This window comes from Amblyomma americanum, chromosome 4 (assembly GCF_052857255.1).
Source record: "Amblyomma americanum isolate KBUSLIRL-KWMA chromosome 4, ASM5285725v1, whole genome shotgun sequence".
Lineage (NCBI taxonomy): Eukaryota > Metazoa > Arthropoda > Arachnida > Ixodida > Ixodidae > Amblyomma > Amblyomma americanum.
In genome coordinates, this window is record NC_135500.1 from 100,141,884 (window position 1) to 100,160,502 (window position 18,619).

The window sequence follows — 18,619 nt, forward strand, 5'->3', positions numbered from 1 at the left end:
ATACGGGCTTTAACTCCATCGAAAATTTTGATCCGTTTGTGGAACATGTTGAAGGCATGTACCAGACGCTAAAAACGGGCGTTGGCAAGTTACCAGCACTGACAATGAAAGAACCGCTCATTGCACTGCTTTGCAGGCTCAGGGTTGGCTTACTAGAGCAGTATTTGGCATATCGCCTGAAATTGTCTCTGTCGACCGTGAGTGCTATGTACACATTTTCGGTTAATTCTTTGTATGAAATGCTAATCAAGATACCAGTGTGGCCATCACATAACACAGTGGACCTGTTGATGCCATAAAATTTTCCAATCTACACGCATTGTGCTGGACTGCACAGAAATGTTTATCGAGAACCCGTCTGACAACACATAAAGCTACACTTTAAGCTCGTAGAAAGGAAATACACCGCAAAAGGACTCATTGGCATCACTCCAAACGGCTTCGTTTTTTCCGTGTCTAATATTGCTTCTGGAAGATATTCTGATCGAGAAATCACAAGACACAGTGGCCTGTATGAGTTACTCGAGGATGATGACAGTGTAATGGTGGTTAGAGGATTCCTAATTGAAGATGACCTCCGTCAGCTTGGAGTCAAATTAAACATGCCACCTACGTTGAATGGCCGCACGCAGCTGTCACTGGCATATGAATTAGCAACACGGCAGATATGCAGTTTGCGAATCCATGTTGAGTGTGCCATCAGGGAAGTTAAAAACTTCGGAATACTCTGTGCTGTCTTTCCTAATGTTATGGCAGAGAAGCTGTACAAGATATAAAAAAAAATTGTTACTATCTCAATAATTTCATGCATGAACCAATGCTAAACCAATGAGCGATGGTGGTGTCTTTGATGTTTTGTACGTTGTGCATAGTTTACTGTAATGCAGGGGTGCTCAAACTTTTTAGCCTTCTCACTTGAAGAAAGACCAACTTTATTTGGCTGAAATGCAGTCGGATTCTAATATGTTTCATTTGTGTTTTGGCCAGTTTCGGTCACGGAGCCTGTCTTGAAAAGATTTGGTTTATGGGGTTTGAACGTCCCAAAGCGACTTAGGCTATTAGGGACGCCATATTGAACGGCTGCGGAGATATCGACCACCTGGCGTTGTTTAACGTGCACTGACATCGCACAGTACACGGGCCTCTAATTCAACCGCTGCGGCCGAGACTTTAAAGGATTCCGGCCGACATATCTAAAAGGGGCATGCAAGCTGCACAGCACTTGAACAAATGCTTAAATTCAGTTATGACTGGCTGTATAGGGAGACAACAATAAGCAGCTACAGCATTATTCCCAAAATAACTGGCTAAGGCGGATGAAGACATGCATAAACATAGGTGCTTGGGTATTCTAGGAAGTGTTCCATGAAACTGGAGAGTTCTACAGAACGCAGATTGAGAATCCCCTGCGGCAGTACAAGGCATTTAACTTTGGTTAAGGGCACCACTTCATGTACCGCAGACTAGAGCAGCATTTCTTGCTCTTCTGAAGTAATACCCCTGTCACACGGCCAGTTTCAATCATCCTCGGGTCGAGGGTCTTCGAGATTCTCAATCGCCATCGAACTCGTCGCTGCTACACGGCAAATCTCAATGGCCATTGAAATGGTTCTCGTGTCTTACGCCACGGATGTGTGGCGCCACAATCGCCTTTGGATTTTGCAAAAATAATAAAAATATTTGATAAATGTATACTAAATGCTGAAATACACGCATACGCGAAAGTCGTTCAAAACCCTTTTAATTGCACGACGCGACGGACATGTGCAGACACTGCTGTAGCCACTCTAATACAAGACGAGCCAAAACCAAGGCAGTCCAACTGCATCGGAGCGCTGCTTCGTCAGGCTTAAGACCTGGGAAATTGCTATGATATCTGAAAAACAAGAGCTATTTGTCGCTTGAAACTTTATGCGAAGGTAAGAATGGGCAAATCGAAGGCGAATACAACAGCTTAGAACACGATATTGCTTTGAGGCATTAGCGACGAAGCTGTTATCGCTGTGAAGCGGGCGTGCAGGGTGCCGCCTTGTTGTCAACGCAAAGTACGCAAGCAACGCAAAGACTGCAACGCAAAATAATGCGCTTAATGCGCTAAACCAGTCTAATATAATTTAAAAATAATTTTACAGACTGCTTGCATTAAACTTTATACGAATAATGTTTGTTCATGCTTTTGTACCGTGATTGTGTCGTGTACGAAAGTGCGCTTGGCGCCGCTCGAAGCAACGCTAGCAACCTTGGGCAGCGCTCGAAGGCCCTCGAAATCTCGATGGAGTTCTGCGCTACTCCGTTGACTCGATAGGCTATTGACTCGATCGCCATTGAAACTGCCCGTGTAGCAGCGCTCGATCGCCTTTGAGTCGATAGACTATCGGTTCGAGGGCCCTCGAAATGCCCGTGTGACAGGGGTATATGTCTGAAGTATAGGCTATAGAGGGCTGAAATACATTATTTCTTTGTCAGGTTTGTGCAAATGATTTGAGCATAGAATGTGGCAGTACTGTATCTGAGTAATGACTTGACACAAAATAACCAGTCTCATTGCTGAGCTACACAGACAAGATGGAAAGTTGGTGTTGGCAGCCATTGTCTTTTCTACCACAGATTGTCTTAACTTTTGGGAATGAAATCTGTGAAGTAGATTTCACTTCGTTATTTTTACATTTGTTAATGACATGCTCCTATTAAAAAAAAATTTGCCATGTATCGTATATTTGTATATGTGTGTACTGTATATGTAAAAAAATTGTATATGTATGCGAGTATTTCATGCCAATGAAATCTGATAGTTTTTTTACCAACTCTCATGTAATGTTCAGCATGAAAACCTTGATGAAGAACTTAGATAAATCAATGCTATCGCAGTGAATATCAGCTGCAATACTCGAAATGCGGCAGGTTTGACCTTTGTCCTCAAAACAGAAGCCCAGTGCTGCTCGAAGCTTGTGCAGTAACCCCTCAGAGCACAGATAAAAGTATACTGAATGTGCATCTTTGGCGCTCTCCATGACGGAACATTGATTCACTGTAATGAAGAAGCCTTCGTTGGTTCACTCCACGCATGTTACAAGTCGTATTGAGTATAAGAGTACCTACACGACGGAGAACACACTTGTCACTTTTCAAAGATTTTGGTTTCAAAGATTTTGCCTTACACAGACCAGTGTCATGTATAGATCATGTATAGGAAATGTTGAAGTATGTAGCTGCCCAGGTTCCTGGGACTAATAGTGCATTATGTATGTGTTCAATAACTGGGCAGCAAGAAGTGTGGTGCTTTTTGCACACCGATTAGTTGCACACACATTTAAATAGGTGGTGGCAACACATGAACAAGGTCATAATGATATTGAAGAAAAACACTTTTCTTCATGGAGACTAATCCAATGCAAGATATTTAGAAAGCAAATATGTGTATGAAGACATGCCAAAGCATGTTATGAGTCCGAGCATCTTTGTCCTGCAGACCAATGTAACTGAAATAAGTCATTGGAATTAACACAAGCGCAGGGCTCTTGGTAGTTCTTGTAACATTCCAGAATACGTGGCAGCATTTATGAAATACAAAGCGAGCTGACAAAAGTGATCCTCCGAAAAGTGCAGTCTGTGCTATTATAAGCCACGAAATCACACCGGGAGAGTCCAGTGTAAGCAATTTGCCCCCGGGCCTAGTAAAAGTACTTGTTTGTTGATTTAAGAATTCCATTTTTTATGTTGGATGCCTTATTCACAGCATTTTCTGATTCATCAGCCCCTTCCTTGGCAGCTGAGAGGCTCTTAACTTCAAGGAGATCAAAATCTCCTCCCTCCTTTACAACACGGCCAGGCGCCGATTGCCAAGAGCAGAAACACCAGGGTTGACGCGCAACCCATGACAGTACATCTTAACTCGCACTTTTGTCTTCTCTGTGTAACGCTGCATGGCTGCATACTCATTCCTTAAACCATCAGCCATGTATTTGTCTGCATCTGGCTAGACTCGACTAGCCTCTCGAAAAACTCGTCAGCTGGCTTCTGCCGTGACACCACATCTCTGAAATGTAAAGCAGTCAGGCGCTTGGATCTCTCGAAGTTCCATGTTGTAGAGCCACTCAGCATCCTAGTCGCGTGCTCAAGGGCCCATGAATCTTCTAAAGTAAGCTCACAGGAGCCGAACTTGTACCCATTTGGCACATGTTCAACCCACAGGGCTTGCACCGATAACCTGATTGACGTCTGGTTAAGAGCCTCTTCTTGAAGTGTTCTTTTCACTAGTATTGGCAGAAAGTGGTTGTTCTCCAGCGTCTTGCATAACATGGCGTTTGGAATATTTTTCTCTGTCTGATGCATTCTCTTAATATGGTCTTCTGTCACTCTCAGAGAACCTGTTGTTTGTTGAGTCAGATGCCTGGCAGCTTTCATTGGCATATGTTTCACAAGACGTAGTTTTGAGAACTCGCTTGTGTTCACGTTGGCCTTCTTAGCCCCAGTACCTCATGCTCTCCTGTTTGTCTGTACACGACTGCGTGTCTCGCACGTAGGCTGCCCCAGAGCGCTTCAGGCCTAGTACAAACCATAGTAATGCAACTACATGTTTGCAAACACCTGCAGCTCCAGCCCTGCAGTTGCAGATTCCTTCAAGCACAGTTCCATTTGACGAAAGCACAGCAGCAGTGTTATATAATTTTGCCAAAAGAACAATGCCTCCACGGTTGCTTTAACAAAAGTGGCCCCGTCACCCTTGCAAATAAGAACACTGTGAACATTCTCTGATTTAAGCATCCTGTATCCGCTTACAGTATGGTTCTGAGCATCATGTGCATTCTAATCTGCCAAGATTCTTGCTCTGAGAAACCATCCGGCACGTCTTTTAACGGCTTTGTCCATGGTCCTGTCGGTAAACTTGCTTGACGAGGAAGTGCATTATGAGTGGCTCGTAGTGGTACCTACAGTATGGGTATAAGCAAGTGTCCAAATTTTTTCTCTGGCACTCCACATATAAACAGAGCATGGAAGCAAACAGAGCTGATCACAGGATCACCAATGCGATCTTGAAATAAAAGAGTATTCGTAAATTGTGTCTTCGTCACTTGTGGCAAGCATGCTTGAAAAGCAACGCTGAACCCGTTTCATTTACTACGCGCTGCCGTAAAGAATGTTACACAAGGACGGGCTCTGTAAACCACTAGCTAACCTAATACTCTGAGGCCGCTCTAGTACAAGGTACTGGTGCGTCCATGTTTTTCAGGTTAGCCAAAACATCCGCCACAGTTTTTTTCGACTGCGTTCGCGTTACTTATAGCCACCGGTGCACGTTCATATTTTGGTTGCGTGTGTCTGAACTCAACGGTAGTAAGAAATGGACACTGCGACCGAGATAGTACAAACTGTCAAACTTTTTGAATATGGCACAAACAGCAACTGCTTTATGTATCGCGATCTATGCTCAGCTACACAGAATGTGACAGTGCTAATAAAAGAGCTTGTTGGTTCTGCTTCGTACTTTATGCGTGCTATTTAGACAATACTATAGACAAGAAAGTGCGCTGGAACAAGCTAAGCTCCAAATAAACTACTTATTTCTTGGAAGATGTACATTGTTGAACGCATGCTCTGTCCGTTTCTTTCGACGATGTACTTGTTTCAGACTCGTCTGTAGAATAAATAGCACGCTGTAAACAAAAAACTGAATGGGCTGTGCTCGATGACGCAGTATTTTGCTGAAATACAGCGCACACATTAATTTCACAACAGGGTGTTGCACTGTTGTAACAAACATGAGTGTACTATACGCTTCGTACTGTGCCTGCCGCCGTGACAGCCGCCCAAACTTGGAAGGTTCGCGATGGACAACTAGTAACAAATGCACTGTTAGCGCGTGCTCACCAGCAAAACAGGCCTGCTAGCCGTAGGATCGCGCTCGTGCGTTCTGCAGCATAGCTATAAAACGCTGACAACGGTGTCGCAATGCACCACAAGCTGCGAGCGCGAGACGTTGGCACATGTGCGTGCTTCTCGTGAGCTTACGTGCGAAAATACTCGCTTCGCGCTCTTAGCGTCGGCTGCATAAGCACAAAAAAGTTTTACGGCAATGTAAAGATCACTTGCGCGGCGCAAACGTGCAACTAAAGTACTAACATTCTAAAAAAAACGTTTTTTTTGTTTACCTACTGTTGTGCGGCGTCCATAGCGTACCACTCCTGCGGCGGATCCTGCCCGGCAACATCGCTCACAATTCCCAGCCTGATTTGCGGCGGTCGCCTAGGGGGCGCGCGCAACTTTCCGAAGTGGTCAATTACCGAGCTTTGCCCGATCGGAGTGTGGCACCCGAAAGAGCGGATGGCTGCAGTCTGAGCCCAACCGGACCCCTTTCCGAAGTCTCCGACGCCGCCGCGGCGAGAAAGCGGCTGTTATCTTCCCGAATTGCAGTTACTATGCCGTGCAACACAAGAGACTCGTTTCTGGTGGCTATTCGGCGTTCTAGCACCGCGGAGGGCTGCCGGTAATCGTCCCCAGCCATCGAAAGCTAATCTACGGACAACGAACCCCTTCTGGCTTCTCTTCCCGACCTTGCGTTCTGGTGATGCGCGTCGGTTGCCATCTAGTGAAGAACAGGTGTCGGCCGCCAGTGGGAACCTTCGGCTGGCCAGATGACATCACCTACCGCAGTCGGCGTGACCCCGACGGCGTCGTCCTCTCTCTCGGGCTCTACATGTGACGGGGCGTGTACTTAAGTTCGGGGTTGTGAGTTTGTGCGCGCAAGCGAGAGTTTCAGGCCACTCCCGCCCCAGCGAGGGCGTCCTCAACCTGGGGAATTTAGGGACGAGGAATGATTTAAAACTCGGCAGCGAGCGCAGTGAAAATCATCCTCTATTCAAAGAGATTTCCTCTTTTGATCCTGACGCTTGTAAAAATGCAAATAAACCCACTCGTAACTTTCCTCCTATCATCCAACTCCTTTAACTCCTCGACATTCCTGTCCTAATGGTGGCGGTGGTCGCAGCCGGCGTCGTCTTGACCGTGGTTCCACCAGAGTGTGACTCCGAGCGCCACACATCCAGCCGCTCTTGTATGTTTAGTAAGCTTTACCATAGCTTCCTTATTTCGCTCTCCGTGGACGCAGCATGACCAGCCACGGCGGCTCAGTGGTTAGGGCGCTCGGCTACGGAGCCGAATTTCCAGGTTTCGAATCCGGCCGCGACTGCAGCCTTTCGATAGAGGCGTAACGCAAAGGCACGTTGCGAAGATCTCCAGGTGGTCGAAATTATTCCGGAGTCCTCCACAATGGCACCTCTTCCTTCACTCCCTCGTTTATTCCTTCCCTTATGGCGCAGTTCGGGTGCGCACCGAGTTACGTGAGACACCAGTGCAAGCATTTTTCAACGCTAGTCATCTTCCTGTCGGGGTTTTAATTATAGCAAAGAAACCAGCCTCGTCTTCCGCTTTGAAGAGTTAGGCATTACAATCTCTCGTTAAAAGATTCCCCTATACTTATGCTGTCAGAAAAAAGTTTTATCCACGTGCTCAGCCAGTAAGTGCTGTGGAGAATATGTCCAGTTATGAAAGCAATGCGACTCCATGCGGGTGCGTACTTTTCAGATACTGCGACGTACTGAAAATGTTATCAAGTACGACTGCTCAGCCCCATTCCCTCGTGTTGTGATGATGCTTATAAACTCCGAATCTAACTCCGTAGCTAAATCCACAGCTGAAGCCGAAACACAAGCGGGACCTGTCGGATTACTTCCATCCAAATGGTATCAAAAATATGAAAATATCATCACTAAAGCACGATGAGCAGACAATAATTTTGGTTTAGTTATACCCTGTTTAACATACCAAAGCGACTCAGCCTACGAGGGACCTCATAGTAGAGGGCTCCGGATAATTTCGACCACCTGGGGCTGTTAACGTGTATTGACATCGCGCAGTACACGGGCTCCGGATAATTTCGACCACCTGGGGCTGTTAACGTATATTGACATCGCGCAGTACACTAGAGCCCCGCCGCGGTGGCTCAGTGGTTAGGGCGCTCGACTACTGATCCGGAGTTCCCGGGTTCGAACCTGACCGCGGCGGCTGCGTTTTTATGGAGGAAAAACGGTAAGGCGCCCGTGTGCTGTGCGATGTCAGTGCACGATAAAGATCCCCAGGTGGCCGAAATTATTCCGGAGCCCTCCACTACGGCACCTCTCTCTTCCTTTCTTCTTTCACTCCCGCCTTTATCGCTTCCCTTACGGCGCGGTTCAGCTGTCCAACGATATATGAAACAGATACTGTGCCATTTCCTTTCCCCCCAAAACCAATTATCATTTATTATTATTAGTACACGGGCCTCTTGGATTTCGCCTTCATCAAAATGTGACCGCCACGGCAGGGATCGAAGCCGTGTCTTCCAGGTCACCAGCCGAACATGATGGCCACTGAGCCAGCGCGGCGGCCACGAGCGACATTCTTGCCAACGCGCGTATAAACAGAGAAGTTTGTTTTCTCGACACCTCCTATACTTCGCGCATAGCCAGGATGCCTTCTATTCTCTTCTAAACGCTATATACTTCTCCGTAAAAACTAAATGGTCGTCTTTATTATTCATCCGTTCTTTCGGTCCTTTCAAATACTAGGCGGCATCCGAACAACATGCATGCTCATGTAATGAGCCTGCAGGGGTCAGAAGATACAAAAGCTAGCGTATGTCGTCAAAACCAGCCTTGCGTAAGCGTACAAAATGAAAGCCAACCACGGCGCTAAAGCCGAACGGGAGTGGGCAAACCTTACGCCGCGTCAAACATCGTTAGAAATTCGAACCTCCTAGATCATCACGAAAACAAGAAGCAGTTAAGCGTGGCGACACGTATGGAACCGAAATTTCTGAGGGACAGCAGATGCGATGAGCACGTGGAAGAGAAGTGGATTTCGGTAGAGGCTCTTCCATTCCCAAAAGCTGCGATGGAGTTTAAGGGCGTTAGCCATCTCGAAGCAGGGGTCTAGCCGAAACCAGACTAAGTCTAACACCATCCATCAGCCGTCATAGAAGGATCCACAACTTTCTTACGTTACTGAGATGGTGTTGAGAGTGCAATGCGCCGTGTGGCGAATTCGGGACATGCCGTTTGCATGCCGCGTATCATTGCTGTTTAGATTCTTTGTAAAAATTTGAATAGAATAGGTTTTTAGCGGCTAGCGTTTTCCGGTAAAAATGATTCGCGGTATATTAGGTCACCTGTAAAAATAAAAAGGGTTCCGCATGTCTAAGCGTAACCAAATGTTCAACAAATTCTCGTCTCTCATTTGCTGACAGCTATTGCGGGAAAAATAGAATCTCTGTCCGTAAAGTTTCTCGACTCATTTATTTTCTTCTCTAGAAATGATTCCCCAAAATAAATGTTGGTGCGTATGCGTAGGACATGTTTTCGGGCTAACGTCAGCTATTTATGTTAAATGCTGTGGCAGCCGCTAGATGGAACTACATGCAGAAAAACACGTTGTCACTTGTCGTCTGCGCATTCTACTGTGAGTGAGTGTAGGGAGATGTACATCCACTTCGAATAGCACTCAAGCATAAAATTCTGCGTGAAGCTTGGCAAGACAGCCACACACATGTATGAGCTCAGTGTGACATTTACGGCAAAGAGGCATTATCGCGGGCGCGAGTTTTCGAGTGACACATGAGGTTCTTTTCGGGGAGAACGTAGGTGGAAGACGACACTAGGCAGGGGCTCCCTTCAACATCATGGAATGTAACAACGTGGCTGTGATAAGGGAAAACGTATAGCAAGACCGCTCTATAACAGTCCGCATGCTATCAGATGCTCTCGACATTAGTAAGGCAATATGTTCCAGCAAATTTTGCGTGAGAACTTGGGGAAACGAAAGCTGAAAGCCAGACTTGTGCCGCACTCCCTCACACAGGACCAGAAGGACATGCGAACATCAGTGAGCGCTGATTAGCTCTCCGAAGCAGAGAAGGATGCTGCATTCGTCGACAGCATCATTCGTGAAGATCAAACGTGGTGTTCTCTATACGATCCTCAAAGAAAGAGGAAGAGCGCAGATTGGCGGTCCACAAGCTCTCCGGCGTCGAGAAAGGTGCGTCGACAGAAGACCAAAGCAAAGACGATGCTGATAGTTTTTTTCGATGATAGAGGTGTCATACAACACGAGGTCATCCCACAAGGGCAGACCGTGAATCAGGAGATTTACATCCGCGTTCTCCAACACATGCGGGATGCACTGCGATGTCATCGCCCAGACTTATGGGCATCTGGGCAATGATGCCTTGTCCACGATAACGCAAGTCCGCACACTGCTCTCCGTGTGACAAAATTTCTCGCCAAGCACATCATTACTGTACTTTCCCATCCGCCATACTCGCCTGACCTCTCTTCGTGCTATTTTTTCCTGTTTATTCGTGTGAATAGAGCCCTAAACGGTCGCTGGATGGGAAGCGTGGAGGCCATTCAAAGCGCCACGACAAAGGAGTTGGCAGTCCTGCCAAAATAAGCGTTTTCCAACTGTTGCCAAGGTCTCAAGAAGCGTTGAAAGCTTTGTATAGCCGGCAAGGGAGACTATTTCGAAGGGGTGCTGCACGAATGATTTCAATGTTAAACGCATCTCTTTAAATGAACTCAGTCTCGGAACTTTACGGACAAAGGTTGTGCAAGACACTGCTGAAATAAAAATCTGTGGGACACTTAAGCACCGCTTTTAAGGGTGATAGGGTTAATGGGTGCCGTCAGCATCTCCTCTTGCCCACGGAGATACAGACAGTGTTTGCATAGTATGTGAAAGACCACAGGACACACACATGAAGTCCCACCAACAAAACGTATACAAACTAGCAGGATGCTGGTGTGACTATGTATGACGGGTTCGATGAGTGCAGCCTGGTTAAGAAAGGCTATACAAGCCTATCTGTCTTGTATTCCCATCTAATGAGCAAAAAGAAAGCGCCTCGCGACCTAGTGGTAGCGTGTCTCAGGGATTCGGTTCTCGACTAACTCAATGTTCTGTTGAACACAGTTAGTTTTTTTATAGGCTTGCATGTGCTTAATGATCTTTGAGTTATGTTTCGACATTCCAAATCACCAGTTTTCTGAAGTTTTGTTAAATGATAATTGTTTTTTGGGGAAAGAAATATGCCGCAGTATCTGTCTCATATATCCTTGGACACCTGAACCGCGCCATAAGGGAAGGAATAAAGGAGGGAGTGAAAGAAGAAAGGAAGAAAGAGGTGTCGTAGTGGAGGGCTTCAGAATAATTTTCGACCACTTGGGGATCTTTAACTTGCAGTGACATCGCGCAGCACACGGGCGCCTTAGCGTTTTGCCTCCATAAAAACTCAGCCGCCGCGGTCGGGTTCGAACCCGGGAACTACGGATCAGTAGCCGAGCGCCCTAACCACTGAGCCACCGCGGCGAGTATAATGTTTTAATCACTTTTCAAATACGCCGGATCACGTGTGACGTAGTTACTTGTTCAAGCAATCGGAATTTTTTCGCTCACAGGTGCAAACCACGCCGCCGGATTTTACGCTGAACGGAGCCTTTCTTAAAGCGATTGCTTTAAAAATATGTTAATTAACCAACTCCCCAGTTAAGCAATCGACCTTAGGCGGTAGCTGGGCATTGGCAGCGGGGGATAGTTCCTGTTAACGCTTCCTATGCTCTCGCTGCAGCGCGGCTCTCCTAGAGCGAACCTTTTTGTAGATGGCATTCCCGGAAGTTCAAGGTTCTCCCTCTACTCGTTCTCGTTGTTCTAGCTGCGGCGAGGGCTTCTCCGCCAGCTGTTCCTCGGTCCGGCTATGCCATCGATTGGCGTCTGGTGCGTGGATGAGCGCACCTGGTGCTTTTCGAATGGCAAGCCTATCGTGCAGAAGCGCGACAAGCATTCTTTTCATATATTTTGTATTGTTGTAAGCTCCGCAAACCTCTGCTAGCTCGAAGTAACTCTGTCTTTGATGCGTATATCTTTTTACCGTTCTCCTAAGGGGACCAATACAAGGGTAATAAACCCCCAGAATGGCTGAATGGTTACGACGCTCGGCTGCTGGCCCGAAAGACGCGAGTGCTAATCCTGGCCGCAGCGGTTGCATTTCAATGGAGGCGTCCTGCTACAGGCGCGTGTACTGTTTGATGTCAGTTTACGTTAAAGAATCTCAGGCGGTCGCAATCATCGCAGCTGTTCACTACGGCGTCCCTCATAGCCTGAGCCGATTTGACACTTTAAACCGTCGTAAATTCGAAACCAAATATGTGTAATAATGAGCAGTTGCTGCACCATCCTCCCACTATGGTTTTTGGGTTTGTTATTCTGTTGCTCCTGCCACCCGCAGAAAGAACACTGGCTGAGCTCTCACTCACTTAACACTTCGCTTCCCAAGTTCAACTGGCCAGGGGGAGAGAGAAACACTGGACCAATTAGACAGGCCGATATGGCCGATGAATTTCGTGGCTTCGACACTGAGCGGCGATGGGATCTCTGCGTCTAACTGTTCTTATAATCTCTCCGTTGGCAACAGCATCCCTCAATTTTCCGCCACTACCTCTTCCCTTTGTCCCATTGCCGTTCCTGCATTCATTGTCTCATCTTTCTCTCCTCCCCTGGGCCGCTTTGATCGGCGATATTGAATGGGCTTCATCCACGCGACTGCTCGAGGTTCGCTCCGCATAGCGGCTCACGACGTAAAAATGGTTTGCTATGCTTGGGCCTCCGTGTTTGTTCGAAGCCTTTGATTGGGAAATAAATGTTTAATTAGCCTGGGTCCTTTCGGAACCCTGGTATAGAAAGGCAACGCATCTATGCATGCGGAAAACGCGTATTGCCACGGACGACAAGCACAAAAAAAAATGTTTACACTTTTTGTGCAAATAGCAAAATGCAGGAATAGCTAGCGGAAACATCATTTTAGAGCTGATGGACGGGCGGACGGACGGACGGACGGACGGACGGATGGATGGATGGATGGATGGATGGATGGATGGACGGACGGAGGGACGGAGGGACGGACGGACGGACGGATGGACGTACGGACGTACGGACGGACGGACGGATGGAAGGACGGATGGATGGATGGATGGACGGACGGAGGGATGGATGGACGGACGGACGGACGAATGAATGGATAGATGGAAGGAAGGAAGGAACGTCCCCTTGAAACGGAGGTGTGGCAGTTGCCACCATGCTCGGATTTTTTTATTTATATCTGTCTAACGGTGCAATAGACTGGTCTTTAAATTCGCCATTTAAAAAAAATATTTTTATGCCTACACTTCTTGTCTCACAACACGTCTATGTTTTAGAGTCACCAATCTTACAATCGTTTTGTGCTAACTTCCACTGCCGATTCATTTACATGACCATTGTTATCTCTAAACTCTAGGGCCTCAGGAAAAGTTACTGTGCCTGCATCGACATCCTGATGGATATCACTACATTCGGGTATAAGATGTTCAATTGTTTCTGCCTATTTACCACACACTGCCGATGTGTCGTCTTGACGAAATTTCGTTTCGTAGCACCGTGTTCTAAGACATCCTGATCTAGCTTCAAACAGAGGGGAACTGCCTCGTAAGTTATCATAAAGCGGTTCCTTCCTGGTCTGCCTTTTTTTTTTACATAGTTCTGCACTCTGCTCCGTTTCCATACAATTCGCCCAGTTTCTACCATCAATGCCTTTTACATCCGGTGTAAAATTATTATTTATTTATCCGTCCTTATTTAGTGCCTAGTTAATGGTTAGTTTTCTAGCCCTTCCTATGCTTTCTAGTCCTTCTTGTATTTTTTAGACCTTCCCTCTGAGCTTCCAGTGCTTCGAAAGATGCCCAGGACGTATTCCCCTGTACTGCATCTTTTATGGTTTTTCCGTCGCAGCGGCGTTAACAAGTGCCGGCGCTCTCTGCGCCACTGACTATAGAGAGCGCCAGTCCATGGCGCAGCGACCCATGCATTCAGCACTGCAAGTAGCTCTGGCTTAATCTCGCTTTACACAGGCGCAGGGGCAGGTGGTGAGGTTTGCTTTTTTTTTCTACAGCGCGAGCCTTTACTCAAATCCCACCGCAAGCCATCGTGATGATGATGTTCGCTCGAGGTCGCAAATCGAAATGACCAGTAGACGCACATAACGGAGGGCGGCGATGGGCTAAAGGGAAGTAGGGGAAAAAATGGAGTGACGCTGTAGCCCACAAAGAGCTAAGAAAACAAAAGCGCTGGCCAGGCTAGAATAAAAAATGTTTGGTGTTATGGGTTATCAGGTTTTAACGTCGCAAAGCGACTCAGGCTATGAGGGACGCCATATTGAAGGGCTCTGGATAATTTCGGCCCCTTGCGGTTCTTCAAGGTGCACTGACATTGCGCAGCGGTGCCTTATGCTAGTGCCAGTGCCCCGCTCAGCGATGTTTCGGCCACACATATAAATGAGCACAATTCTGGCTACCAGCTCACAGCTGGTGCAGCAGCTTTGTTCAACGAAGAGCATGCAGTAGATAGAAGGGGAGGTGATGGAAGGCAGTGCAGGAACTCTTCGAAGAGAGGCTTTGAGGGCGTGAACAAAATCACTAGTACTGCAAGGTGGGAGCTTATATACGCAGGCATCTGCTTAACTTCTCGATTGGACAAAACATTGAGCTCGAAAAATTCTCACAATGATGCTTACAGCCGTAAGTACGAAAGTCTACGAGTGCGTGTGGACAGGACACACGAACTTAGATTTTTTTTACCGATCTGTGGCGCGAAGCTGCTGGCATTAAAACGTGTTCTACGAAAAGCGCTGCACAAAGAACTCGCAGAAGGTGCTGATACATGTGATCCGCCAGCCACATTTCGTCGTTCTGCTAGTTATGAAGACAACATGCCACAGCAGTAGAATTTGATGGAAGCGTTCGCTGTTTTATTGGGGACTCCACTCGTCGATTCGGAGCGGGTAACTAAATCCGCGCGAGAGCGATCCCGGATTTAGCACAAGGCGTCCCAATCCTGATCGGCCAGCGATACACAAGCATGCTCCAACAAGCAGTGCGACGGAAGCTAGCGTGAGCGACCGGTTCCGGTCTTTGTGTATCATCCTGTGGTCCTTGTCTTTTCGCGCTGTTCTTCTTGAACATGGCATACCAACTCGCCCAAGCATCCGTCCTAACGGTTCCGGAAGTTGGGCTTGACATCCGTATGCAAATTTTCGCTTGACTAGCTTGACGATGATTAACGCTGAAGACGCAGTTTAGTCGTATCTTGCACTTAGCTTTTGAGATGCGCCTGATTTTGCCACGCCCAATGCTCAATGACAATCACGGCTGAACTTTGTGAATGAGTGCATGCACTTCGCATGTGTACTTATCGCTTGTTCTGCATATCTGCGATGTAGCTGGTGATTGTTCGACCATTTGCGCGGTAATTCAAGAAACATTCTTTTAATAAATGCCCCAAAAGAAAGACCAGGCATTCATCTTTATTTATCAAAATATCTCGTGGGTCGCCTAGGCTAAAAGTTGTAGTCGAAGAGCTTGACGAGGCCCAGGCAATCCTTATCAGGTAGCAGAGACGACAGCTGCAAAAAAGTAAATATGAAATAGTGCTGCTTTAAAAGAAAGGGGGCGAAAGATCACAAGAGAACAACAGCAGAAGAGTAAATAATCGCAGGAAAAATTTAGGGCTGAAATAATTTACAATAAAAAGACATCACCATGCAGAACGCAAAAAAAAAACCTGCAGGAAAAGGCACACCGGAACAAGATCTGGATTATAAGTTGGAAAAGAGCTGTTGTAGTTCAAAAAGATTTTTATAGTTGATGTGTTGTTGGTACTTGTTTAAAACGGAGGGAAGAGTCTGACGCAAAAACTGCAGCTCGTAATTGGTGTGAAGATGGGGTATGAACCATGTTTATTTTTCCGTGTGTTTAGAATGTAATTGTAATGGTGCTGTAATGAAACAGTGATTTCTATAATTGGCCGGAAGCTGGAACGCGAGAATTTGTACAAGCGTAAAAGTCTGTATTCATACATGCGGTTTCTGCTTTGCCTTTTTTGCTGCTGAAATAAATGTAGAGAGGGAGGTAAGTAGCCAAGGCAGAATATGTGACGATTGGCTTTTTTTGCCGTAAAACTAGAACATGCATTTCGCTATTGTGACTGGCGCTGGTGTCAGGGCTCCTTCAACCACTTTCGGAATTAATTGGGGCGAGAAGCGCCACTCTTCGTTTCGACGATGACGTCTGAATATAAACGAGCGTCCGGAGTTAACCAGCGATGTCTCAAACCACGCTAAAAACAGGGGGAGAAAGCTGGCCATTCCGGAAGTAATGGTTTCGCACCCACGAAGTTCTGCCGCTTCTCGGTGGATCAAGCGGGAGAACTCCGCAGCGGAGAGGGTAGCACCAGAGGAACTCGCGAGCGCGATCCGAATCGACTAGTGGAATGCACATTCGCAGCCGCGGAGCAAGTCGCTCCGTCCCGTCTTTCTGCCTTGTGGTGTTTCTGTTTCCACTCCTGTAACCAAAGATGTACAGTGGCCAACTTGCCAAGCAAGACGTTCTTTTCAGGAAAGCTGCTAGGAATCGACCAGTGGAACTTGACATTAGTGCTTTCGCAAAGAGCACGTGTTTGTTATGCAGGCTCACAGAACCTACGGGGCTGGGAGACCCACTGTTCACGGCCACTTCACGTTCCGAAGGAGACTGGTGGAATGTGCATCTTTTGCATATCAACTCTATAAGGAAATGGAACGTGAGCCACAGAATTTTCTTTCTCAACTTACCTCTCGATGTTTGCACATTAGTTCCGATCTATATAACTCACCGCAATCGTAGAGTAGGAAGGAAAACACAAACGCAGTGAAAAAAATTTGTCGCACTTGGATGTTTTCTTTCTTTGCGGTTTGAAAGGAAATCTTTTATGTTTAGGTTTTCGTTGTGTGACGACTCGTGTGAATATTAAATTAAAGAAAGTTGTTGGAGGGAGGTGCGCTTTTGAAAAAAATATAGTTAATAAAGACATCAATCGCAATTATTTGAACACTATTTTGAAGCATCATTTTGTAGCATTCCTTTAAAAAGCAAAAAGGCATGTCCTGCTAAAGAGGGCGGCTGTATAGAATTTAGCCCAGCTTCAAGAATTGGAATCTACGGCGTGTAGCAAAATTGCTGTAGGCTTCTTTTCATTTGTACTATCCGTGTCTGTTGTTAAAAACACTGGTGTCGAATCACCCTCATCAAAGACTTCCTTGACCTTGACTGCAGCTCAGTTTTTAAGCTTCGCAAGTCCGCTTTCGTGCGAAGCACATTGTCAGGCGCTGAATGATGCAATGTTGTTGAATGATTTTGGCTTTTTCCCAGTACGGGTAGAGCTTTCGCCGTGAGCTGCTGGAAGTGGTCTGTGCAGCGACGATTTGTGTTTGTTCAAAAATGCTGTTCAATATTTTATTTGTGGCAAAAATAGGTTCCAGTAAGCCTCCAAGTTACGTCCCTCATGGGAAGGGCAATGAATGAATGCTTAGTCTACTTCTGTTACCTTCTGACTCTAAGGATAAGCATATACCTTTACTTTCTTTGGCTGTAGAGGTGACTTTAAAGGGTGTTCCACTAAAGACTTTGCACCCTGCATATCCACTAAGACTAATTGTCACCCAAGACTAACTTTGGCCATTTCGACAAGCTGCGTTTACTGGAGAGTTTGCTTTACCTGCAACCTTCTTGAAAGCGCATGTATTTTGGCACGATGTACCCAAAATTTCTTGGGTCACAACTCCGAGGGCAATCGCGTTTTCGAAATTATAAAAACTTATATGGATATTAATTGCAATGGGCTCCACGCCCCCAATAATAAAGGAACCTAACTGTAATGGTAAAAAAAATTAAATATCCAATATTGGTTAATCAGCCTGCTAGTTAGCACATCTTAGCTGTATTCTGATGTACTGCACCGCTGCCATTGCGTTGCCGAAAAAAGTGCTTTTCTAACTCAGAAAGCCCAGTTTTAAAAAAAATGTGAAAAATATTAGGTGAAACGGCCTGTATACTCATGAGAAGTAGCACATTCCATTCTGCTCTGATTCGCAAAAACCATATATACCGGGCTACTGCCGTTCTCGGAAGTGCTCCTGCAGTTAGTGAAATGAAGGGACCTGGAATTTCCTGGGCTTCGTATTCTTTGCCTTGGTTGTTAATGTTGAATCTTGCACATTTATAAACAACCGTACAGAGTTTTAGGTTGCGTTTGGGAAAGCCAACGTTGAGACTGGCAAGGAAGCTAAAGAAAGTTTGTTAAGATGACCTATTTCGATGGCATGCCAACGGAGCGGGCCCTTGATTACCCAACTAATGGTAACTGCTGCATTCACACGTGAAATAATTTATGCAGGTAGTTATGTATGTTGTTTTTTCTTTGTGCGCAGCTTGTTTTCGAGGTGGTGGCACCCCTTGGAGCTCGGCAGGAATCTGGCGTCATGATTGATGACATCGAGTTCGCCGACGGCACGTACCAGGACTTCAGTAAGCAGGCAGATAACACAAGAGAATGTGGAGAAAACACCTAGTACTTTACCACTGACACTGTCACTAAAATTCCGCCTGTTCAGGAATCTGTCAAAAGAGTTCCTGCATCCGAGTGTAGTTTTGGTTGTGTTGTGGCAGAACTGTAATTTTCTTTAGCG

General features: G+C 46.4%; 1 protein-coding gene across 1 annotated transcript in view; it reads left to right on the forward strand.

The window, feature by feature from the left end:
* The window catches only part of LOC144129714 (apical endosomal glycoprotein-like), a 210,625-nt gene that overhangs the window by 52,537 nt on the left and 139,469 nt on the right, over window positions 1-18,619 (forward strand). The window contains exons 11-12 of the mRNA XM_077663811.1: window positions 16,584-16,695; window positions 18,362-18,458. Of these exons, the coding sequence (XP_077519937.1) occupies window positions 16,584-16,695; window positions 18,362-18,458 (209 nt within the window). The remainder of the gene's footprint in view (window positions 1-16,583; window positions 16,696-18,361; window positions 18,459-18,619) is intronic.